The sequence below is a fragment of the Electrophorus electricus genome, chromosome 15 (genome assembly GCF_041902795.1).
Source record: "Electrophorus electricus isolate QZ-2024a chromosome 15, ASM4190279v1, whole genome shotgun sequence".
NCBI classification, from domain to species: Eukaryota; Metazoa; Chordata; class Actinopteri; order Gymnotiformes; family Gymnotidae; genus Electrophorus; species Electrophorus electricus.
The window spans coordinates 15,532,593-15,560,056 of NC_137511.1; the positions used below are offsets into that span (position 1 = coordinate 15,532,593).

The window sequence follows — 27,464 nt, forward strand, 5'->3', positions numbered from 1 at the left end:
GCGCACTCATGCGTGTGACACCTGCCGCTTGCCTTCCACGCAGCTCACACTCCTGAACGCTCTCCCTCTGTCTGGACTCTCCTGCCTCTCTTTTCTCTTTCCTTCTGTCCTCCTTTTCTTTCTCTCCTTCCCCTCTTTTTTCTCTTTTCATCAGCATTCCTCCCTCATCCTTCCATCATCTCCTCTCTGCTCCCTCACTCTTTCCTGCTCCTGTGTGGGATTTGCACGGATGCTGCTCATATCACGATTTGAACTGCTGTGGACACAGACCATCACAGACAGAGGTGAGCCATCAGATGAGGACGGTGCTTTACCTGCCTGCGACAGGGTGATCTGGCCACACGTATGCTTAGGGTGACAGGGCAGATTACATACAGTGATGTCCATTAATCTTATTACTGATTGCTCACAAAGTCCTAAGACCTTGATGTCTATATATTGTATATTTATTAGTTGGATATTTATTAGCTCAAGGCAGACTGGTGTCAGTTTGATGCATCATTTTCTTCCAGTCTATTCTTAATATATGTTCATAGTTTACAGATGATGGTCTGTTTATATATTAATTGTCTGCTTATATCTTGCACATGATGGGTGCATGTGAAAATGTTTTGTGAGAATGTTAATATGTAGGTTATTATTTATTTCTTATTTATTGACTTATTCCCATTTATTCATTCATTCATTTATTTGTAAGACAGTACAGTATGTTACACTTTATATTCAGAACTTTTAGGTGTTTTCTCAGATGTGCTACCCTTGCCAACATTACTACTGCATGATGGATTCTCTCCTAGGACTGGTTCAGTATTTATTATGGATGAGATTATGCTACATATATAATATCTGTCTTGATTGATGATTTCATACGTATATTCTATTATACATTTAGCCAGTATGCATATTGAATGTCTGTCTTAACCTTGCCTCTAGATATAGAACAAATTCAGAAGAGACCATATGATTGTTTGGAGGAGGTTTGGTGAGTGTTTTTGATTTAAAATGTACCTAATTATCATTTCTCCACATTTCTCCACCTACTCATATCTTGTGCTGTGGAATGCATAACAAGAAAGAGAAGGGAGAGAGCATGTTCTGAGATTTATCATTTTAGTTCAGTTTTGTCCTGAGATAAGGGATATGGCTGGAAAAGGAACAAGTGGTGTACCGCAAGGACCTTGAAAACCATGTAGTGATGTGTACAAGTGGGAAGTACCATATAATGGTAAAAGTAGCTGTAAGTGGAAAAGCCCTAAAATGGCTGTCCCTTTTTCCCAGTAGCTTTGATTTCTAGTTAATAGTATATACTGGAACTTTGGTTGTGCTACTGCATATGTCAAATACAAGTGTATTTGTCAAAAAAAAAAAAGTTAATTTAAATTTACTGAATCAAGGAACTGTGATTTACTTCCTTCGTGTCACTGCCAAGCACACTGGATGACTGGTCTTCTTGCTTAGAACCAGATTAAGCAGGATATTTATTTTAACATACTCAGTGGAAACTTACGGAAAAAAAGAAAATTCATCTCTAAAGTGTGAAAAACTCACCGTATGTTGTGAATGGTATTACGTTTTTGATCCTTTTTTTAAAATCTCATATATGAAATACAGCTAATTACGTTTTAGTTTTTGAAGAATGTACTGCATTGGTGGCATCAAAAATGTTCTAAAGAGAAACCATGCTGTACTAAGAAGTGTTGCTAAAGGGGAAAGTGGCATTTCAGTTCTGTGGACAGTCAGCTTTGAAATAATAAAATAATGAAAATAATACGCTTCTTCAAAATCCAGTAAATCAGTAACATGGTCTGTTTTTACCACTCAATCTTTCTATAATTTGTAGAGCTACACTAAGCCGAATTAGGGTTTCAGGTTTTTTTTCAGAATAGATTTTTCAATAGGGAGAAAAAAAAATGTTTGATTGAATTCATCTGATTTGGAGCTTAACATTTCTTAGTCTCATGATTCTGTCCATTTGTGCTGCAGGGCAAGGATCAGGACACACAGACCTCTCTCAACACAGACATTAATTAACAAGAATTTACGAGCTAACAATGAACATGAACATGAACATGAAAATCTAACACCTACAATGACCAACTACATGGTACAACCACAGGTGTTTAAATGTAAACATAAAGAAAACAAAGAACAAGGTGCAGGTGTGTGTTTAACTAGGGGGTGTGACAATAAACAAGGAGGCAGTCGCAGTCAACAATAAACTGCAATAAACTTCCACTGCATATAGCGGGCCATACCACGTGATCAGTGGGAGGGGGAGCATACCGTGACACTGCTTAGAATTTCATATTTAAAATATCAATTTGTTCTTTCTGTCTTTTTCTTTATTTTTCTTCCTCTCAGATCTTGTATTTGTACCTTTTTGTTATTCTGTCAGTTACCCTGTTAATCTTTGCTTCCTGACTCTTTGTGCTAATACCTCCTCTCCTCATCATGTTGATTAAAGCCTCGCCCTTTTCTTCTAGCACTGTCAATTGCAAAAACCCATGTCTTCATTATCCCACTCTCATTTTATTTTATTAGCTATTTATTGGGATGGCAGTCAGAATACAATAGTAATTTTAACACAGAAGTCATTTAATTTTATTTCTCTTTTGTGCATTTTTACAGTAGAAAAAAGCCCACTGATGCTAATTTTCTGGGGAGAATTCTGTTCATAATGCAAATACATTTATTAAATACATATATACAGGATATGAATATTAACTCACACTATGTTTAATAGTAAACCTTAAAAGTAGCACTATACAGTATATAAAAACATTTGAAATTCCAGTGTAATTTTGTCAACAAAAATAGTAACAGATATTTATTCACTTGCTTGTTATTATCTGGATCATACCATGACCAAGGTCCAGTAAAAATGTAAAAATGAAATAATAAATCAACAAGAAAAAGCTAAAATAGGAATGGAAAAAAAAACTTTATTATTAACATATTTTAATCAGTTCCACATTATGTTAAAGTCCTATGTATTTGCTTGTCAAAATTACTTATATATATTATGTAACAGTCCATTACCAGCAACAGTAACAACAACAACAACAACAAGAAAAATGGAGTTTCCTGTGATGACATTGCCTGCCAGTATTTTGACCCCTGCTGTTGGTTTCTGGATAAAAGGAAAATTAAAAAATAAACTGACTATGCTTCCAGTTTGTTTCAGAGTTGGCCAGAAGAATTCTGTCTTTAGTTGAGTTTAGGTATTTCATCTGCCCTAAAATTGATGCTAGCAATTTATTTCACAAACGCAACTAAACTGTCTTTAGTTCTGGTTACTGTAGGTGCTCTGAGAACAGAAACAGGTCTGTGTGACTTCCCTGTGCCCTGTAATCAGCTTGGTCTGTGTCTTAACCAAGGAAGGATTTTTACAGGATGCAGTACTCCTTGCCTATTAATTATTATGTGTGTGCCTACTGCACATGGGAGAGTAAGCACTAGGCATACGAGGTGTAAAGGATGTCCACTTCTTTAGAGGGAGGGAGAGATTTTGGAGCAAGGTTTGGATGGAGGGTATGGGATTGATTGTCCTTCATTGGCTAAGTCTAGAAGTCTAAGTCTAAGTCTTCAGAAATTGAATACTGCAGATTTAAAAACATTTTTATGTCCTCCTGAATTTGAAAAGAGGATTTAGCTTTGGACCCTGTATTTTACTCACCTATAAATAAACAGGATTTATTATTGAATTAAATTGATTTTAATATGAATATAAGTTTTCTCATATTATGATTTAATAGCACATCATCCTTTTTTGGCCTTTTTTTCATTAAAGGCTTTCTAGGCAAGGTGAAACTACTTGAGCCCATTGTCATTTTTGGCTTTTCATTGTCAAGCTGATGATAAAGTGGTTTTAGATATTGTAGTTATTCATTAATGCTACCTGTTTGTGGGACACCCATAGAAAGGTATATTTCTGGGATATTTTCAAGCAGACTATGAAAGGCCATTTCCTTCCAGTATCTCTGTAGATGAGACACTTTTGTTCTTACAGCAGAACCAAGTGCTCAGCATAGAGCAAGTGTTTGATTTTGCTATTATGTAGGAATAGGCTAGAAATATCAGACTATTCTAGTGCCAGTCTCAACTACATAAAAATGTCTATCTATTTATTTATTTATTTATTTATTTATTTATTTTTGTGTCTCAGGTTTACATGACAGGTTTACATGACTGGCAGATTTATTCCAGTGCTTTGCTAAAATCCATAGGAGCCATGATATCCTTTTGGTTGTTTTGAGATTTTTATTACTGATATGAAAGAACACATTCTGTAAAAGTATGTAACATTCTGTACAATGCTCCTGCAGCTCACTTGGATAGCAGGTAGAGCAATGTGCTGGCAACAGCAAGGTCAGAGCTTGGATTACCATAGATCATAGAGATTGTCATACTGATAAAATATATGATAAATGCCTTACCTAATTCTGCCAAATGCTGAAAATGTAAAAGAGATCTGTACTTTTAAAATAATGCAACAAGGTTTAATGCAACATTGTGGTAAAACATCAGATTTGATTGGTGTTTCATAGCAAAGGCCATTAGTTTCAGTTTGGTTTATGTGTCCTGAGTCTGAGTGGTATGCGTGGGAATAACTGGACTGGTGGAAGGGCAGTGGAGAATATTTTCATTGTGACTGCAAGGAGTAGGTCGGCTTCTGCTGGGGTCCCAAAGAGTTTGGGGTGGGAGAGTGTGCTGAGGTTGGAACAGAGCTGGTGAATTGTGAAATATTACCTCTAGATTCTCTAAGCCCACAGAGCATTATTTTCTTTGATTATCTTCCTGTGTACTGTACCCTGATTTTGTATTTCTCGTTGCTGATTTTTGCCTGCCCCTTTTTTGGAATTACTGCCTGGTTTTTGGATTGCTCTTCTGGTTTTGACACGGACTGTTCTATCACGATGATTCGGATTTCCCCTTACTTTGCTCTTTTGATTTTGACCCTGGTTTATTCAGCTACCCCTGAGTTGAACACTAATAAAGCTCCTGTTTTATATCCGCGACCGTCTGATTCTGCCAGGCCCCTCACAGAATACTCCGCCACCATGCAGGCGGCGGATTCGGAAGCCTTGAAGGAGACTCATACCAACCAGGGTCAGCTACTGAACCAACACCAGCAGGTGCTTAAGGGCTTCACGCAGTTGATGGACACAATCGCCAAACAGGCGGATCAACAGACACAAATGTCTGAATTCGGGCAGTGTCTCAGAGAACGTACCTCCAGGCTACAAATAATGACTGCCTCTACCCGGTTCACCCCAATGCCGGTATCCACTGCTGCTGCCATCAGTACACAACTGACCTTCCCCGTGAGTAAACCCGAGAAATACGATGGCTCCCCTGAAAGGTGTCAGGGTGCTACAATGCTCCATATATTTCAATAGTATTCCACCCTGCTCTAGCCAGGAAAAGATTTTGTTCCTTACCTCTCGTCTATCAAACAAGGCGCTAGATTGGGCTACTGCCACCTGAGAGAGTGTACAAACATTGCCCTATGAGCAATTTAAGGCAGTTTTTGACCACCTACATGGAGGAAGAGCATGTGGGGAATTGCTCACTAAACTTCGCCAAGGCAACCGTTCCATAGCTGATTATGCATGCGAGTTACACACTGTGGCTGCTGGTAGTGGGTGGAACGATGCAGCTTTATTTGTCACATTCCAAAACAGTCTAAATTCGGAGGTATTGCATGAGCTAACTAAGCTCGATTTGGATCAACTTGCTCTTGCCCTCCACCTGGATCGTTATCTTCAGAAACAAAGACCATGGAGAACTAGTAGTACTTACTCCACCTATCCCCATCCCAGTAATAGATCAGACCCTAGACGAGAACACGTGGTGGAGCCAATGCAGTGTGATTCCTCTCACTTAACCGAAGAGGAGTGGTGGCGCTGGTTCCAAGAGGGTCTGTGTCTCTACTGTGGTTCATCAGGTCATCTTATCAGGGAGTGTCGTCTTAGACCCAACAGATCTGTGTCACTGAGTCATAGAGAAGGCATGATTCCCACACCACAAACCAAGGTAGTGGTCTTGCCCAAGCAAAGGATGGTAGCTAAGTCATTTATATTGCCTGTCTATGTTGGATCTCACACTCCATCCTCTATTTTTACTGCCCTAGTTGACTCCGGGGCAGAGGGCAACTTCATACATGACCGTCTTGTACAAGAATTGGATGTCCCAGTGGAGCCTTTGCCCAAGTCCCTTCACCTGGTCGCTCTTGATGGATCACCAGTAGGGACTGGTTCCACATCTCTCTGCACTGCACCTGTAAAACTCACCACCAGCGCACTCCACTCTGAACTCATCTCGTTTCTTGTCCTAAAAACCTCGTCATTCCCAGTTATTCTGGGCCTACCTTGGCTTGCAAAACATAACCCAAGCAAATCATGGCCCCAGAAGGAGATAACTCAGTGGACAGACAATGTCAGAAGGACTGTTTGACCTTACCCGCGATTAAACTCTGTTCCACAACGATAGAGAGTCCTGCTGAGGACCAAGCCTTTTTCCCTCTTCAAGAATACCAGGACCTCGCTAGCATGTTCAGTAAAAAGAAAGCTACCTTGTTACCCTGCATTGATTATCATAATCTCAGTCAGATCTCCCAGAAATACGCATATCCACTACTGCTCATCCCCGTTGCCCTGGAACAACTATGAGAGGAAAAATTCTTCACCAAATTAGACCTCTGTAGTGCTTACAACCTTATACGTATAAAGAAGGGAGATGAGTGGACCACCTTATATACCAGTAGGGGTGACTATGAGTACAAAGTGATGCCATACAGTTTGAGTGTAGCTCCGTTTGTGTTTCAAACCTTCATCATCGACTTCCTTCGATAAGAAATAGGGAGATTTGTTATTGCATATATCGATGACATCCTCATCTACCCATCCAATCTTCAGACCCATGTACGACATGTGAGATCTGTGTAGAAGACTCTCCTTGAGAATGGACTTTATGTGGAAGGGGAGAAATGCGAGTTCCATACTAATTCTACTACTTTCCTGGGATATGTAGTCAGCCATGGGGGAATCACAATGGATGATAAAAAGATAGGAGGATTGCTTCTAAAAGGAGCATCAACCAAGCTTTGTTGGAATCAAGAGGCTGAACAAACATTCATCCGATTAAAGAAAGCTTTCACTACTGCTCCCATACTTAGCCATCCTGATCCGACAATCCCATTTGTAGTAGAGGCTGATGCTTCGAACATCGATGTAGGAGTTGTACTCTCTCAGAGACAATGAAACCAAACTACATCCAGTGCCATATTTCTCACAAAAATTATCCCCAGCGGAACAAAACTATGGTATAGGAGACTGCAAACTGTTGGCCATTAAACTAGTTTTGGAGGAGTGAAGGCATTGGCTAGAGGGGGCTAATCATCCCTTTTTAGTTATCACTGACCATCAGAATCTGGGGAATATGCGTACGTCCAAATGATTGAACCCCCGTCTAGCCCATTAGTCATTATTTTCAAGTTTTAACTTCAAGATTATGTACCGCCAAGGAACTCGCAATACGAAACCTGATGCCCTGTCCCATATTCACCTAGGGCAGAATGAGGAGAAATTGGGAGATAAAGAAACCATCCTACCTACCTGGGTGCAACTGGTGTCTATAAGATGGGATATAGATGAAGAAATCTGATAAGCCACACAAGGCACTGTCACCCCAACGGAATGTCTGGCAGGCAAACGTTACATACCTGCCTCTTGCTGGAACCGTCTAATAACCTGGGCTCATTCCTCCCTTGCTATGGGTCATCCGGGGGAAACACATACTTGTCAGCTACTGGCTAACCGGGGAGAAAGTATGACAAGCGACATTCACCGATATGTTTGATCATGTTCTATCTGCAGCCAAAGTAAGACTCCAAAGACTCCTAAGAGTCCTAAGTCTCTCCTAAAACTCATGCCGCTTCCCATAGCTGAAAGAACCTGGTCTCACATTGCCTTGGATTTCGTCACTGACCTCCCCTGTTCCGAAGGTAATACTACAATCCTTACTGTAGTGGATAGGTTCTCTAGAGGTGTGAGGTTCATTGCTTTCCCAAGCCTACCCACAGCCTTCCAAACTGCTGAAACATCGTTCACCCAAGTGTTCTGTATATATTTGGCATCCCGGAGGAAGTATTATCCAATAGGGGACCTCAATTCATGTCTCATGTTTGGTTTTCTTTTTTTGAACACATAGGGGTAGCCGTTAGCCTCACATCTGGTTATCACCCACAGTCAAATGGACAAATGTGAGCGAACTAAACAAGAACAAAAAAAAATCCTGCTATGTTTTTGTATGAATAATCCATCAGACTGGTCCAAATTCCTACCTTGGGCAGAAATGGCACAAAACTCGCTCACTAGTTCTTCCACTGGCCTAACACACTTTGAGTGTTTTGATTTTTTTGTTTTGACCCTGGTTTATTTATCTACCACTGAGTTGAACTCTAATAAAGCTCTTGTTTTATATCCATAAGCGTCTGTTTCTGCCTGGCCAATCACACATTGAATGAGGCACCGTAGGCTGCTTGCAATCGTGGGAGAGATTCCCAGATCTCAATAGGCAGCTACTACCTGCCTCAATCCCAAGACAATTAGGTACTGCCTTAACACTATCCACTAGCTCCACTGGAACTGTGGTTGCTGTTTTTCCCCCCATGTGGGTATAGCCCTAAGACAACAGAGGTTTGGTTAGACTGCCAGACAAGCATAATGAGCCCAATCTGCCTGAGGAAATCTAATGAAAGTACCAATATTTTCCAGGCACATGACTCAACCATGATTTGAGGACAGGTGGATTGATAACCCTGACACCATGCAAAAACAAGAAACACTGTAAGAATCAAGCACTTGGAATGTGAGGACCATGACACCTGGCCTTACACAAGACGTGCAGGACATCAGGTATGCCTGCATGACCACTGTTATTAACAACAAACTGTGCAGAATGCAGATGTCTATCATTGCCCTTTAGGCAGTAAAGCTTTCTTCTACTGCGAGCTGTTGAAAGTTAGACTTCTCCTTCCCCAGGCACAGATAGCTGTCACATAACACCAGGGATCACAGTGTAGGCTTCATGATCAGAAACAGCCAGATTAGCTTGATTATACCAACAACTGAGGAAACGAAGGCTCAGCTTTGAACAATAGTGGGTCTAGTTAACATCTTCAGTGCCAACACAGCTAATATAACCCTTACTCAAGAATTAAGGGTAAGTTCTGAAATGGACAGGGCAACCATCAGTGAGATCCCCTATCAAGAACTACAGTTAATTCTCTGTGACTTCAGTAGAGTTGGCAATAATGACTACAATTGTCCCCCACTACTTGGGTTAGCTCAGAACAGGAAAAATTAATGAAAACACCTTAGTCCAAGCACTAGCATCAACTCAACCTCATTGTCACAAGGTGCAGAAACCTACAAGCTACAATGTCAAGACAATATGCAGTAATCAGAGTGCAAGCTCTGACACTGACCACTCCCTTGCAGTAATATGAGGCTTCAGCTGAGATGACCGCAACCATTCTAGAAGGAGGGAATCAAGACCTGTGAACCTGCAAGGGTAGCTGAGTTCAGCAAAGTCTTTGAGGAATCCCTACATGGCCCACACAATGCTAACATCTGCATGATATGGGAACATTTGCGGGACATTGTCTGCAACATTCCTGTGTATATCTTTGAGATGAAGAAATTCAGGCCACTTGGTTCAAGGCTCACTCTAAAAAGCTGTCTCTGATCGAGAAGAAGAGGAAATCAATAGAAGTGTGCAAGTCCTCTTGAAATGAGAGGAACCTGGAAATGCTGTGGGCTTCTCAAAGTAAGGTTTAGCAAACTGCTAGACTAAGTGCCAGTGACTAAGGGATCCATCTTTGCTCTACGATCAGAGGGATGCACAACATGATCCAAAAACCCATCAGATCACCTTAGAACAAGACAGCTCCACTGAAGATGGCATCAAGATTGGTCATTAAGCGCCAAACAAAATAAGATGGCGCACTGGGTAAAGCAGTACTCAGAGCTGTAGAATATTACTCAGAGCTGTAGAACTGTTTTTACTGAGAAAGCCCTAAACATTGAGCCATTGTTCATCTTGACCAAACTTGAATCAGAGCCCATTCTCAAAGAACTTAGTAAAGCCTTGAAAGCACTCTCTTCCAGTAAGGCACCAGGTAAAAACATTATTCCACCAGAGGTTCTGAAGTGTGCCAAAGTGTACGCTCATTCCAGACCCACACCGATCCTCTGCTAGCGATAGAGGGAGGGCAGTGCACCACAAGACATGAGGTTATGTGCAAGAATAAGGGTAACAGGATCCCATCATCGACCTTACCAAGGTGTTCAACCTTTTTCAACCTAACTCCAAGGAGGATGGGATCCCTCTTGAATCTTGGACTTACCAAGAGAGTATGGGCCAACACCAAGCTCTCAGTGAACACCAAAGTCCAGATGTACGTTGCCTGTGTCCTGAGAACCCTGCTGTATGCCAGCAAGATTTGGATACTGTCCACTAAACAATAAAAGCAGATCAACAATTTCCATATGCTTGGCATCACTTATAGAAAGAAGGTCACCAACAATGCAGTGCTTGAGTGGGCAGACATCGCCTTAATCTTCACCTTCCTTAAGCAGATGTATGTACCGGTTGGTTCACATCTCATGCATGGCCAACAGTCAGATGCCCAAGGGGCTCTTTGTCGGGGACCATCATCTGAAAAGAGGCTAACAAAAGACCCTAGTTACGCAACCAACAAGAATTTGTGCAAATAGGACCTCCAAGTCCGTGACATCAACATGAGCATTTGACAGTCGGTTGCCACAGACAGGAATGCCTGGAAACAGGAAGTGAAGAAGGGCCTCTTGTGGTAGTAGACCACACTGATGACAAGCTGATGACAAGAGAGCCCACATGAAGTCCTGTACCCAAAATGTTAGTGCCAACAGGTACAAATGATCTCTTGGGATCAAAAGCTGCCAACTAACTACTACATTAGATTTCTGATAAAAATGTATTTTTCTTTTAAATAAGGGAATCATCCATGTCTCCCTTCTTTGTACTATTCCTTACCTTCCTTCCTTCTTAACTGCCCTTTGAGTGCAGTGGGATGCTGGACCAAGTAGAAATGCATTTGCACAAATCTGTGGGTTTTGTGGTCTGCATGTAAGCTAAATGATTTTAGTGAAAGTTGTCTAACGTATGTATACTCTCACCATCCTTCTAAATCTGTTTAGGTGGTGTGTTTATGAATATGTGTGATTGCAAAATGGTAGTCTCAACTTATTAACCTTGCAGTTTCACCTTTTCATTTATCTCATTTTTCTTAATATCCAGAAACATAATTAATTTGATAGCAACCAGTCTATCTCGTAAACACTACTCCTCTTTACTATTTTACAGGGCATTTGTCAGCTGCCTAGTTGGAACATCTAATGTCTGCCAAGCGGTTCCCATACAAATTCTGTCTCTCAGGCCTAAGGAACGTGTATTTGTGTGTGTGTGTGTGTGTGTGTGTGTGTGTGTGTGTGTGTGTGTGCGCGCATGTGTGTGTGTGTCAGAGAAAGAGAGTGAAGGAGAGATGGAGAGTTATCTGTATGCATCATCATTTCCTTTGGTGTTGCATGGAGCTGTGCTGTGCTCCTGCCGATCCAGTCCGGCTTCTGACGCACATACAAACTGATCTCTGCGTCACCACACTGACCATACTGAGCTGTGAGGTTCTGGCCATTCAGCCATTGTTCAAGCTTCACATTCACCACAGTGGTTCTTTGGCATACACAGAATCAACTCACATTCACCATTTTACCTCTTACTAATAAATGCTCACTCACTACTTTAACCTCTCACATTCATGTGAAGGATTATTTCCAGCATATGAGGGAGAAAATTAGAGAATTTGACAGCATTTCATACTAGCAAGGTAACATTAGTGTCAGTATGCTATCATCTTCATCTTCATATTTTTCAACATCTTAGTTAATGTCTAAAGCAAGAAGTTAATTTACTGCAGCAAAAGCATGCTACATTTTGGTATTTTTATTATGATTGTTATTATGATCTAAAATTATGAATCTGAGAGCAGTTTTGTATTTTAGAGGAGAGATAATGTGGTGAATAATAGCCTAAACAGGCCTTCTTTCCTTTAGGCTCTCTCTTGCGCTCTCTCTCTCTCTCTCTCTCTCTCTCTCTCTCTCTCTCTCTCTCTCTCTCTCTCTTTCTCTCTCTCTGTCCCATGCACCCATATGCACCTGTGACATACACTGACAAGTTGTTCTGTATGTCTGCAAGCTCACGTATGTGTGTGTCTGTGTGTGTAATCGGGGTTCAATCAGCATAATCAACTAAACTCAGTAATAAAATTAGTTGCCAGCAATTTTTATTGTGGATTAGTTGGTGACATCATGTGTGTTTTTCACGTTGGCTCAGAATGCTCTGACGTGTAGGCATTACCGTGTACTGTAATGAACTGAACAATAGTTCAATGTGAACACCTTCACTGCCAAAAGTGTGGGAGCATTTCACTGTTAATTCAAACAAAAAGGTTCTGAACCGAACCTTGCCTGGCATGTGAGCTGGAGCATCTGAAAAGGAGGCACATTGACTCTGGATGATGAAGACTCATCTCTTTAAATTAATTAGCTAGCTAGACAAAAAATATTCAGATAAGTTATGAATTGTTTGATCTCATTTGCACCTGTCTTTTGGAGGAAAGTTGCAGACCTATAATAACACACATTTATCGTGAAGCTGTACAACTGGACACTTGGGAAACATTTTTTAGAATGCATTTCAATATACATTTCAATATCTACACAACATTCTAGACTTTAAAAACCAAAATATAGCTTGAATATAGATTTTTAATGGCATATTTGTTATTAAAAGAGTAATGCTACTCATTCAAATGCAGTCCAAAGAGGAGCGTTGCCAGTTCCACAGACTGCACGTTTCTTTACTCACCCTCTCACCCTCTTGTTTATTGCTTTTAAATTTAGAGGGATGGTTTTATTAATTTGATTATGTTTTGTTACTTCTATACTTTGCTATGTTCTATACATAATCCAAACGCTCAATTATTCGTTCCAATAATCAATAGATTATCTGACTGTTAGTTTCAGCGCTACTATGTACTTGTGTGTGTGAACAATATTTGCATGCATGTATGATAGTGGAGGAAAGAGCATTGTACTCTAATTCAATATTTTTCTGGTCTTTAAAGTGCACCTGTCTAGCATAATGAAAAATAATACAATCACACACTGTTAGTCTTAACTTGAAAGTGTTGTAAATCTAATTCCAGAGATTATAAAACCATAATGCCTGTACTTTCATAGGGGCTGTGTATGTTTTCCTTTCCTTTCCTATTTATTTTCAGATTATGCCGAGATGAGTGATTCTGTGACAGTAATGGAAACTGAGAAAACAATGTGCTACTGCCAGCATGTCTTTGGAAACTAAAGCTGATTTGCTGTGTCCACATCTATAGCTGAACCACATGTAAGGTGCGCTCGAACGCAGCTCAGCTAGGTGATGACACCAACGGCCTACTGGGTGAGCAACTACGCTCTAATGGCAGGCCCGTGTGCAGAACAGTTAGATTGTGGAACAGGTAAAACAAGAAAAGTAAATAACCAAATGGGAGCTGAATCCGTTTGACTTTATTGCAAGGTAAACAAAGACCCGCTAGACTGCGGCAGCTATAAATCTACCTGTGCATATATCACCCTTCAGAGAAATGGACGATGACAAAGCTAGAGTAAAAAACTAAACACCACGCCAAGCGTGTGAAAAGGGAGAACCAAGGACGCCACGGGAAGAATGGCAGCTCCGATGCCCTGGGGAAAAACAAACTAAACCTTCCCAAACAAAACCAGAAAACAGGGAGGAACTGTAATGGCTAAGGGGAGCCTTGGGACAGAGACAGATTTGAGGGGGGGAAACTGGAGAGGGGAGGGGATGTGTAAAAACACGGACCCCCCTTCCGCAGAAGTGCGGTGTAGTACAAGGGCTCATAGACCTCAATACCTGAAGTTACTGGCTAGGAGCTTGGCTCAGAACTTTAGCAAAGACCCAGCACTGAGTGACTGGTTCACTGGGCTTATATAGGCCTAGCCCATCTGGGCGTTATGCCTGATTAGTGGTGTGCCTGACTCGAGGCCTCCCTCTGGTGGCCGGAGGGGGCCTCGGCCTGGCACCGACCCTTACACCACAGCCCAGAGTCAGATTATTCTGGGGACTGAAACCTAAAATGTTCATTCATAGCCCATCTTTGAGTGAGCTCATTTGATCTTATCTCTCCCACATCTATCATCTGTCCTATGTGAAGATGGGAGTGTGTGGTTTCTATTAAAGTGGGGCTGCCATGTCAGTTCTCCAGGAGAAGGATAAACAGAACATTCTGGAACATTTAGGAACATCCAGAACCAATTAATATATAAGAAAAAAGAACAGCTTATTAATTTCTGTGAGCACATTTTTTGGGTCAAGTCATGGAATATCAGGAAATTTTGTTTGTACTGTGGCGTTTCATGTACCCTCTGCCTGCTGGCATCCTGCTGTTGTGCTGGATTCTCTCAGGGGCATCTTTGCACAGCCTGCATCTGGGGTCCTGCCTGGTGTGGTAGATCCCAGCCTCTATTGATCTCATATTCAGAGCTTGTTCCTGTGCTGCCATGATTAGTGCCTCTCTGCTGTCTTTCAGTCCAGCCTTTTCCTGTCATTGGTACTATATCTCCATAATAGCCACTTCCACTATCTGCCGGTGGTTCATACCGGGCAGGGGTTTTTCCTCCCATAATGGTTCCCGCTCCTCTTAATTCCCAGGTTTCTGCTATCTGAGGTATTCACTAAGCACTTTATCACTTGGTGCCATTATCTTGGTGTACTCAAAGATCTTGGTGGTTTCATCCTTGATAGTGGCTCTGATGCTCACTAGTCCTTGCCCCACTTAGTATACAGTCTTAGAGTACTGGATTTGGGGTGAAGCCATCCAGGCATTGTGAGGTCAGTGGCTTCTATCTCCTCCTTTGTCCAGCTTATTATGCCATTGGGGTATCTTGTGACTGGTAGAGTGTAGGTGTTGATAGTCCTGGGCTTGTTCTTCCTGTTCAGCTGACTTTGCAGGACTTGCTTCACTCTTTGTAGATATTGTAGATATGATTCCAATTTGCCTGTGGGATTCCAAGGTACTTGTAGCTGCTCTCATCATATGTTGTGTTACCTTCTGGTAGTGTGATCACATCTGTCCTAGTTACCTTCCCTCACCTTGTAACCATCTGACCACACTTATCTAGTCGGAATGACATTCTGATGTCATCGTATATATCTCGGTGAGATGATTTAGTTTGTCGATGTTTTTTTTTTGGCACACAGCTTGATGTCATCCATGTACAGGAGGTGGATGATGGTTGCGCCACTCTTGGTGATGATCTCACTGAGGGGGTTCAGGTCTATGCAGAACACTGAATCATAGGCTTTCATGTAGTCAATCCAGGCAGTGCACAGGTTGATCTGTCTGGTCTTACAGTCTTGAGAGACTGTTTTATCCACTAGTAGCCGGTGTTTGGCTCCTCTGGTGATTTTTTATTATTATATTATTATTATATTATATATATATATAATACACACTGCCTGGCCAAAAAAAAGGTCACACACTCTAATATTTTGTTGGACTGCCTTTAACTTTCATTACGGCATGCGTTTGCTGTGGAATCATTTCCACAAGCTTCTGCAATGTCACAACATTTATTTTTGTCCAGAGTTGCATTAATTTTCCCCCTAGATCTTGTATTGATGGGAGATTTGGACCACTGTGCAAAGTCTTCTCCAGCACATCCCAAGGATTCTCAATGGGGTTTAGGTCTGGACTTTGGTGGCCAATCCATATGTGAAAATGATGTCTCATGCTCTTTCACAATTTGAGCCTGATGAATCCTGGCATTGTCATCTTGGAATATGCCTGTGCCATCAGGGAAGAAAAATCCATTGATGGAATAACCTGGTCGTTCAGTATATTCAGGTAGTCAGCTGACCTCATTCTTTGGGCACATAACGTTGCTGAACCTAGACCTGACCAACTGCAGCAACCCCAGATCATAGCACTGCTCCAACAGGTTTGTACAGTAGGCATTGGCATGATGGGTGCATCACTTCAGCCGCCTCTCTTCTTACCCTGATGTGCTCATTACTCTGGCATAGGGTGAATCTGGACTCATAAGACCACGTGACCTTCTTCCATTGCTCCAGAGTCCAATCTTTATGCTCCCTAGCAAATTGAAGCCGTTTTTGCCGGTTAGCCTCACTGATAAGTGGTTTTCTTAAGGCTACACAGCTGTTTAGTCCCAATCCCTTGAGTTCCCTTCATATTGTTTGTGTGGAAATGCTCTTACTTTCACTTTTAAACATATCCCTGAGTTCTACTGTTGTTTTTCTACAATTTGATCGCACTACACGTTTAAGTGATCGCTGATCAATATTATTCAAGATTTTTTTTCAGACCACATTCCTTCCTCGAAGATGAAGTTTCCCCACTGTCCTTCCACTTTTTAATAATGTGTTGGACAGTTCTTAACCCGATTTTAGTAGTTTCAGCAATCTGCTTAGATGTTTTCTCTGCTTGATGTATGCCAATAATTTGACCCTTCTGAAACAGATCTTTCCATGACCACAGGATGTGTCTTTCGACATGGTTGTCTAAGAAATGAGAAGCTACTCACTGCATCAGTTAGGGTTAAATAAATTGTTGCCAGCTGAAACATAATCACCCATGCAGTAATTATCCAATGGGAGGCTCGTACCTATTTGCTTAGTTAAATCCAGGTGGTGACCTTTTTTTTGGCCAGGCAGTGTATGTATGTAGATTGGATGTTTTTAGAAATTGTAATAACCATATATAATTATTACTGTCTCTTTTATACAATTCAACCAGAAAGTTCAAGAAACTTGTATGCAGTATTAAATCTGAAAAAAAGCAGCTTATGTAGGCTACAGTGGGGAGTATGTAGAGTGACCTCCCCTTACACTTGAGCAATAGCAGGAAAACGCATTATAAATCTAAAGAAGAACTCTGGGAAGTGCTGAAAGCCTGGGATAATATACCAGAAGATTACTTCAGAAAACACCAGGACAGTCTCCACAAAAGATTTTAAGATGTTCTTAGTGCCATGGGAGGTCACACTAAAGACTTTTGGCTGTAGAAGCCATTTTGTTCTGAAAATGTGTTTGTGTTTTTTTTTAACCTTGTGTAAATATTTATTGTATTTGCTGTTTGTATTTTAATAAAGTGACTGAGAAATAATTATATATGGTTATTATACCATTGTTAAAACAGCAAATCTAATGATGACCTAAGGCATTTGCACAGTCATACATATTATAGTAATTACAGCATAATAATTATGTAATAAGTAATTGCAGTATAATAACTAATAATAAATAAAACTGCTTAGGTTGATTTTTTTTTTTTTTGGTGGTTCTCCTCAAAGGTCTCTCTCTCTCTCTCTCTCTCTCTCTCTCTCTCTCTTTCTCTCTCGCTCTCTCTCTCTCTCTCTCGTGTGGGAGTAGTCCCCTGGTATCATCTCACTTCATTCTGTACATAACATTCCATAAGGCTTGACAGTATTTTCATACTGCTGTCACTCTGGCTAATGCAGGACAGGACAAATGTCTTTATTTCTCTTGGGTGACAACTTTCATCTCTCTGTCTCTCTGTCTCTCTGTCTCTCTCTCTCTCTCTCTCTCTCTCTCACACACACACACACACACACACACACACACACGCACACACACACACAAACTAACTTCACTGTAGCCAGCTTTATCTTCTTTTAGTGTATCTTTTGGTTTAATATAGCAGTGATATCCAAGCAATTTCCATAGTATCTTTATAATATTCTAAAGAATATATGAGTTATATGAATACAGACATCACCAGTAATAAAAGAGTGCATGTGTGAAAAAAACTGACTTTAGGTATGCACATGTCTGAACAGATGTCTGCGTTATTGCAGATTTACTAGCAGTGATTCATTCAAGTATACCTCTTTAATCTTTAAAGTCTGCTCAAGATCTGCTACTCAGTGCATTTTCACTTGTTCATAAATGTACCCGGTAGACAGACATACCAAAATACCCACGCAAAATGGATGGAAATGAATAATATTTGCATTTCAAAATACAGATTTCATAAGTGTTTCACAGTAATTGGGGTCTCCTAGTCTTAAGTGTTTATGCCTGTAGCCACAATTGTTCTCAATAGTGCTGATGTCCAGACACAAGCAAGCTGAGGTTCCACCTTGTGATCTTACCATGGCCTAAGACACTGTTATAGGTATAGATTCTGTATGGATTGGTTATGGCACAGATATATTGAGGCTGAGTCACTCAAACTGCTCAGCTTCTGTTTTGGTCGCAACAGACTTCAGCACCATAAGCTGGCAGGTGGCAAGGTCATTACCAGCTTAAAGCTAAAGTGATCCTCTATATTCCATCAGATATATCTTAACGGCACTGTATTTGTCAAAAATATGCATACAAAATCCGCTTATCTGAAAAACATGTAGTTTAAGCTTGGACAATACCAATATCGCATCTTTTATAGCCCACTATAAAATTAAATCTTCTGTCTTTTAAAGGTTGATGTGCTTCATGTGAGATGTTCTTTAGCTTCTCCTAGTAGGGGAACCTTCTTTGTGGTCAGGCATCACCCTTGTGTTGAAGTTTGTTATGATCCTCACATATGTTAAGGCCAGTGTAGACACACAAACATCACAGTGTAAGTGAGGTCTTCCGCAACCTTGTCTCCGCCAGTCAGAGCAAATGCAAGACAGCAGATCTTAGGCATGATGACAACTCAAAATAACAAACATTAAAACACCACTCATTAGAGCTTAAAGGTTAGTGTAATTCTGTTGTAGATCTTCACATATATTAATAAATTAACATTTTAGCACTTAGACAAGCAAGACTACTGAACTGTAAATAGAATCATAAACACCCGTAGAGAGAAACCCATATATACTGTGTGATGATTTTGGTCCTGCGATGCTAATGTCAGGAGGAGGAGCTTTGACAAGGACTGCCCTTTTGTCCTTATCCCTTCCCCATTGGACAAATCATCTGTGCATATCTGGCAGAGCACCTGTCAGCAATTAATGGCAGCAACAGGGGAGAAAAAAGACTACGGGAAGCAAAATAAACACCATACGTCGTGAGGCATAACAGTCCATCTAAGGATGGCTCTGCATGATGTCTAAACCTCAACCCAGCAAGGTAGTACTTTAGACTCATGTCATATTACAGCTAGTTCACAGGAGTTCAATGGACAGAACAGCCAAGAATATTAGAAGCTACAGGACACTGAAATCTAATCATTTTTCTCTAGGGTACTACTCCAGAATTGCCTGTGAGTTTGTGATTATTGATTCATTACCAATAACTCAGATGATACCATGGGTTTTTTTGTTTGTTTTTTTTGTTGTTTTTAAGCTTCAAAATATTGTTAATAATATGTTATCTTTGTGCTGGTCTTCAGACTGCACAGAAGCACAAAAGCCAACAGGAAGTGAAATAATTTTTACTTGTTAAAAGCAGACTCTCATTTCCCCATGAAGAAGTGAGCTCTGCTGATCAGAAGAGACTGTGGATCTCACAGGACTACCTAGCTGTTACTGTACTGATGTCTTTTTATAGCATACAAATTGGCTTTCTTTGTCTAGACTGTGATAAACTCTTATCTTAATCGCTTGATGTGAATTTAAAAAGCGTATCTTCACTGAACCCGTCCCCTCCTCCCTCATGCTTAACACTTAATGGACATTGATCTTCATGGTGATAAATTCACACTTGATGTTTTGTAACAAGACAACAATTTCCCATAAAAATGGGAACTATTGCTACTATACACGACCTCAATGCTAACTCAGTATTGATGATTGGACGGTGATAAGTAAGTCTGCTGAGGTCTGTGTAGCATTAGGGTAAGATGGGGGATGTCTGAAGGGTCCTGTAATGTCAGGACCAGTACACACAAGGCTGTTGTTGTCAGTAGGTGCAGACTGCACACATGCTGTTACAGTGTCTGGCCTTAAGGCTGCTGATTTCAGCTGTTGATGAGCTCTCAAGGCCAATGTGTGTGTGTGTGTGTGTGCGTGTGTGTGTGTGTGTGTTAACAATTTTATAAATGTTTTGGATTAGTATCTTGTTTCAGAAGGGCTCCAAAATGAGATCATCAGTGACAGAACCCCCCCCCCCCCCCCCAAAAAAAAACCCATTTAATTCAGTTGATAGATATGTTGTCCAAGAGCTGAAATCAAATGTTCATCGTTTTTTTTTTTCTTTTCTTATATATTTTTGGAAGGCACTAAACCTTCATGACCCTAAATCCAGAATTACAAAGAGGTCTTTTATTGTTAAAACACAAACACTAAATTCTCGACTGCTTCTCTCCCTTAACTGAAGCAGACCCAGCATTTTGCTTCCTCAGGGTCTCTGGTAATTGATCCTGCTGCTGTTAGTCTGACGCTAATCCATCAGTGGACAGCTAATATGTAGAAGGCTTACTGTACAGTGGCCATATTTAGTCGTATTGTCACCTCATGGTGCCAAAAGGAATAGACCATGAACTGTCTGGACAGAAGGTGTGGCTGCTTCCATTTAGGACTGTCCACCCACCGCTTCAGCCTCCAGCTGGCTATCTTACATCTTCACTTTAGCAGGGATTGGGAAGTGCGCAATGCCGTTCAGTTCACCACCCTAAGAGCGGGGGCCGTGGACGGCCTGTACCTCAGCACCCTGCTGGAAATACTTCATGCCAGGCCCTGGCTCCTGGACAATTGCATGGCCTACCTTCTCCAGCAACGATTCACTAGCTCCTCCCCACCACCCTCACTCCCTCTCTTTCTCCTACTCCTCTGCAGATGGAGGGAACGATGAGCTCAGCGAGTTACGGAGCGCCAGCCTAGACCCGCATCACAGTCTCGCCGAGCAAGGTAGACCCCCACACTTTGTATTTCAGTTATTTAATTCCATTAAGTTAGCTTTATTGACTTGTGTTATATTGTATTTAAGTAATAAATGCCTCGTCCTCTCTTTGTCTTTGATTCTCGCATTTAAGTTTACAATTTTTGGGCTGCATGATGGCTTCTTAATGCAATTCCAAAATCCACTCTTTGTTTGGGTGCCTAGTACACCTCTAGGCAAGAACTGTTTAGGTCTACATTGACTGAAAATAGTTTGTCAGCATTGAAATGGACAGATTGATGAATTTCTGATGAATTACCAATGCAGTTGGATTTTCAAAAGTCATTCTACACAAGCTTTTTAATTGTTAACTGGTTCATGTTTGGTTGAAAAGCTAATCTCAAGTTCTATGTTTAGTATCTTTGGTGAAATGTGGTTGTATGTCCAGAGATATTACCTTGTTAATATTTGCAAAACGATATTATAGGGGTACCCCACTCTCTCACCTCTTGTCCTCTTCTCATGCACCAGATAATCTGCGTGTGTATGTGGTGTTATCTGCATATTTTAGCCTTGAGGGATTTGATATTGTGATAGCAGCTTGTAGTCAATATGTCACTTGTCCTCCCTGTAGAGCAGAAACCAAAAGGATCGTAACCTACTTTCTGAAAGGGTCTACCACAGAAACATGTTTGCATGCATATTTTCTGTGTCGTGGGCTAGTTGTGTCTCAACAAAAAGACTTTATTGATGTTATTTACATTTGTACTTCTAATTTAGAATTTAAGATTCAATTTATTGTAATTGCTCAGTACAAGTAAAAGGCAATAAAATTCAATGTCCAAATATTTTACTTTTTGGAAGCTGGGGTCAGAGCACTGGGTCAGCCATTTTACAGCATCCCTGGAGCTGGGAGGGTTAAGGGCCATGCTCAAGGTCCCAACAGTCTTTGCATAGCATGGGATTCAAACCCATAACCTTCTAGTTTCTGTATAGAGATAATTGATATATTTATGATTACTATTATAATTTTGTGTATTCCCTGGTAAAGGTTAAAACTTGACTGAGGCGCAGTACCACTAAACTGACGCTATGTTATAAACATCTGTTAGATGTAGGTAAACCACATGCCTTTCTTCCTCTGTGCTCCCATGCTGTAGGTGGCAGTATAGACAGCGACTGTGCCTTTGAAGGAGACTACGCTGTGCCATCTCTCACCATGGCCGAGGGGCTGCAGCACATCCGCATCATGGAGGGCATGTCCCGCTCTCTCCCATCCTCTCCACTGCTCTCTCACCAAGTAGCCGGAGTGCGACTGCAGCCTGGAAAGAAGCGCGCCAGCACAGACACAGGTATGGAGAGGCCTGGAAAAGGGCCCCACATCACAGACACAGGTATGGAGAGGCCTGGAAAAGGGCCCCACATCACAGACATGTACAGAGAGGCCTGGAAAAGGGCCCCACATCACAGACACGTACGGAGAGGCCTGGAAAAGGGCCCCACATCACAGACACAGGTATGGAGAGGCCTGGAAAAGGGCCCCATATCACAGACACGTACGGAGAGGCCTGGAAAAGGGCCCCACATCACAGACACAGGTATGGAGAGGCCTAGAAAAGGGCCCCACATCACAGACACAGGTATGGAGAGGCCTAGAAAAGGGCCCCACATCACAGACACAGGTATGGAGAGGCCTGGAAAAGGGCCCCACATCACAGACACAGGTATGGAGAGGCCTGGAAAAGGGCCCCACATCACAGACACGTACGGAGAGGCCTGGAAAAGGGCCCCACATCACAGACACGTACGGAGAGGCCTGGAAAAGGGCCCCACATCACATACTATGCCCACTGATGCATTTTTGTTTCCATTAACAAACTTGATTTAGTAACAACTTGGTAATTGATGATTAGTTGAGTCAGGTATGTTAAATCAGCAAAAACACAAAAAAGCATGGGGCCCCAAGGATTACTTTACTGTACATGCACATATGTACTTATACTTCACCCCCCCCCCCCACACACACACACACAAACAAGCACAGAGAATTTGATGGTGTACGTATGCTCCCTATAGACACAAATTTATCCATTGAATATGCATTTTACAAAATGGTACAAGGCCTGTAGTTTACAACTACCAGTGTTTGTGAGATTTCTGTCATTTATTGTGATTCAGCATTCCACCCAAAGGGGCAGACTGAAAAGAGCAGATAACTGTATAGATATGGTGTTATTACAGCAGCAGAGCTAAGAGAGTTTGCAATTTGAGAATTACTCCATGTAATATCCACTAGGTTGTGCTACCATCATGCAACAATCAATGCATTTTAAGGTAGGATCCTTAAGTGTATTTCTATGCTTATTTTTACCAATTTCCCTTAAATGCAGTAATTTGTTCAAAATGGTAACTACACTGGCATGTGTATTCCTTTAGTACATGACCACATGTATGCTTGAGCTTGTGAGATTGTGAGCATGTGTGCAGACCATATCAAAGTTCCATTTAACTTAAAGTGGAAAGAGGAAAAAAGCATTACTGGTTATGTGCGTCACAGAGACAGATGCGAGGTTCACTACCTCTCTTCTTACTGCCTTTGGCTGTTCTGTCTGAAGACTTGCTTTTTCATCCTAACTGGGTGTTTTTTCTCTCTAAGCACTGGCAGAGTTTGGACTTTATTGTCAATCCATCCCAGATCTCCCAGTTTCTTTTTTAGTTTGCAATATAGTTATATATTTAACAATTTTCATTGTATTATTTTTCATTGTAAGGCCAGCAGACTCCTTTATGTATGTACAATACATAGAATTGGGAGATGAGCATTTGTAGTGTAGCTGAGAAATGAACAACAAGAAACCGGTGTTTGATGGCGGAAAAGCTGGAATGTCTTCTTCCAATCCTCATGTTGTCTTTTGGGCAGTTCACTTTTAAACAATTATGGTACAGCTTTAATATATTGTCATCCATAGCTTTAACCCTGCACACAGAATTTAGCATTATCAAAGCCCTGTATGTTAGCTAAGGTGCAAGGCTCTAATTCTATACCAATCCTGCCAAGCAATAATTTCAAGTGTTTTCTGTTCAGCTCATTTGTAATTCTTTGGTGTTAGCTGTCATGCCAAGCTTCTCATCTCTATTAATGAAAGTCAGGGCTTTATGAGGGAGCTGTTTCATCCTCTCCTGTTTATTCATTCCCAGCATGTTCATTAAATGAGAGACACCAGAGCACCGCGGCATAAGAGATAAGCCTGCCTTTGCACCATGCACCATGATAAACAATATGCGTCTTGTTCCCTTTATATGCTGGGACCGTGTAACAGAGTATTCATATCTGTAAATGTGAGTGTATATAAAGAATGCACTTTAGAGGTGCTGGATTTGGCACCACATGAGGACGTCTGAAGCTGCAGCCTGAAGCAAACTTCTTTTCTCTCCTGTCTTTTCAGTGGCCTTTGTCTTTACCCCTTTCTCCCTCCATCTTTGTGATTGCCTGATGGCAAGAGTGAGATAGAAAATGGCAGATTTTATGCCCACCTCTTCACCTTCCTATCAAGTTAAAGCCCAGCACGACTGCCCTGACCTTTTTATAATGGATTGATCCCCCTCTCCCAGCAGGTCCCTTCTCCACCAGCCTCCACCTCCTCCACCAGTCCCTACCCCTCTCAGGAGGTCTTACAGGTGTGTGACTGGCTTGCCTGTCCAGTGAGCCACCAAGTCTCAGTGCATGAACGCTGCCTGAATGTTCTCCCAGACTTATAGCTTTGGCCTCCACCACATGCCGGCAACAGCTATTAAGGCTCCAAGGCACCTGGAGTGAAGCCCTTAATTCACCTCGCGATGTAATAGTGTCTGTGTTGGTACAGCCTCTGCATGGCTTCGCTGATTTATTGACATTTAATCAGATGCTTTCTGGCATCTAGTGTGAGCTCTTTGTTGTTGCCTGCTTTGGCTGCACAGCAGTATGCGATTACTAGAAGGCGGGTATTGTTGACAGGCGACTTGTTGATAGCTAAAGCTTCCTGCTAGCCTGACTGTGTGATGACAGTTGCGTCTGACTGAATGGTTTAGAAGCACCAGTGAAGCCCTCAAGTCCCTAATCACACCATCTTACCCTGTATCAGATGCTAATTAACCACCACAATCAATACAATTACTGCCTTCCCTATGGATTCCCACAAGAAGATGCAAAATTGCATTTGGCTCTCTATGCCCATTAGCTGATATGATAAAATTATGCCACCACAGCCACCTCCTCTCTCTTATTTCTCCTCCTGTGCCTCCTCCATCCATTCTGCAATTAAAAGCTATTATTAGACCATTGTGTACATGCTCTGTTCTTTCAAGCACACGTTCGCCTACAGTAAGGCACTCCCCATAGGACATAAGCCTATGGGGAATTATGTAACCATGCTCCTGCATCTCGTCTGCTGCCCTCTGTCATTTAATACCTTCCAAATCACTTCTCCATCGGCCCCCTCCAATCCAGCCGCTTACCACTCCCTGCCTCTCCTACACCCCCCACCCCCACTCTTACTCCCTCCCCCTACTGCCTCCCCCACTGCTTCCCCTACTGCCTCCCCTGCTCCCTTCTTAGCGGTCTGAGAACAGAACGGACCCGAGTGATGAGAGGATGATGAATAAAGAATTAAAAGGAGACATTCCATTTCAGATTCCATTATTTTTGAAGATATGGCAAATAGGGCAATGTATTGGGCAAATAGACTAAACAAGTCTAAAGGTAAAAGTACTGAACCAGGACAAACTACACTTGCAAAGAGCAGGAGCAGACGCATATCAAAGTTCACAGAAAGCCACAGACATTCATTCAAAAAGATAGTTGCTAAATCAGCAGCTTTGTGATCCAGACTTGGCAAAAACAGTGCATCATTATCTTAATAAAGATGGAACATGACAGAGCTGCCATTAAAAACTGCTTATATCCAAATGTGAAGGTGTAAACAGTAGAAAACCAAGACTCCTGAGCAGTAGAAGAAAATTGTGACCCTGCGATTGTCCTTTAGCTCAAGGTGGCCTTGAAACCACAGCTTCTGTTGTCAGCTGTTAAATGTGTGGGATCCCTGACGGTATGGGCAGCTATCGTGTGCTAGCCATTAAGCCTGATGATTGCTCTGCAGAGTTGTGTAATGACCAAGGAATAGGTGCCACCTTTATAGGACCTTTATGTTGCAAATATCCTTTATGATTTTCTCATATTACCAAGATGCCTCCACATACACATCAGAAGTGATTTCATGAATTATATGAAGCCTAATGCTGTCTGTTGCCTGCAATATAACCTGACTTAACCATAAACTAAAAACCACTCAACTGGTACAAGACATGACCTGACCTAATCATAATCTTGAAAAAATAATGAATTGCATTGGGAAGTTTTTGAGCATAGAGTATGAGAACTTGTACACTGCCTGGCCAAAAAAAAGGTCACCACCTGGATTTAACTAAGCAAATAGGTAAGAGCCTCCCATTGGATAATTACTGCATGAGTGATTATGTTTCAGCTGGCAAAAGGTTATTTAACCCTAACTGATGCAGTGAGTAGCTTCTCATTTGTTAAACAACCATGTGGAAAGACACATCCTGTGGTCTTGGAAAAAATGTTAATCTGTTTCAGAAGGGTCAAATTATTGGCCTGCATCAAGCAGAGAAAATATGTAAGGAGATTGCTGAAACTACTAAAATCGGGTTAAGAACTGTCCAACACATTATTAAAAAGTGGAAGGACAGTGGGGAAACATCATCTTCGAGGAAAGAATGTGGTTGGAAAAAAATCTTGAATGATATTGATCAGCGATCACTTAAACGTGTGGTGAAATCAAATCGGAGAAAAACAACAGTAGAACTCAGGGATATGTTTAATAGTGAAAGTAAGAGCATTTCCACACATACAATGTGAAGGGAACTCAAGGGATTGGGACTACACAGCTGTGTAGCATTAACAAAACCACTTATCAGTGAGGCTAACCGGCAAAAACAGAGTGATTGGCGCATCAGGGTAAGAAGAGAGGTCGCTGAAGTGATGCACCCATCATGCCTAGTGCCTACCGTACAAGCCTATGTAGGCAATGCTATGATCTGAGGTTGCTGCAGTTGGTCAGGTCTAGGTTCAGCAACATTATGTGCCCAAAGAATGAGGCCAGCTGACCACCTGAATATACTGAAGGACCAGGTTATTCCATCAATGTTTTTTTCTTCCTTGATGGCACGGGCATATTCCAAGATGACAATGCCAGGATTCATCAGCCTCAAATTGTGAAAGAGTGGTTGAGGGAGCATGAGACATCATTTTCACACATGAATTGGCCACCAGAGAGTCCAGATCTGAACCCCATTGAGAATCTTTGGGATGTGCTGGAGACTTTGCAGTGGTCCAAATCTCCCATCATCAATACAAGATCTTGAGGAAACATTAATGCAGCTCTGGACAGAAATAAATGCTGTGGCATTGCAGAAGCTGGTGGAAACGATGCCACAGCGAA

The 27,464-nt window shown here is 41.5% G+C and overlaps 1 protein-coding gene across 6 annotated transcripts in view; it reads left to right on the forward strand.

Moving 5' to 3' along the window:
• The window catches only part of tanc2b (tetratricopeptide repeat, ankyrin repeat and coiled-coil containing 2b), a 123,803-nt gene that overhangs the window by 34,466 nt on the left and 61,873 nt on the right, over nucleotides 1–27,464 (forward strand). For all 6 annotated transcript variants that reach the window (XM_027005089.3, XM_081697228.1, XM_081697229.1 and 3 more), the window contains 2 exons: nucleotides 20,925–20,996; nucleotides 22,128–22,319. In XM_027005089.3, the coding sequence (XP_026860890.2) occupies nucleotides 20,925–20,996; nucleotides 22,128–22,319 (264 nt within the window). The remainder of the gene's footprint in view (nucleotides 1–20,924; nucleotides 20,997–22,127; nucleotides 22,320–27,464) is intronic.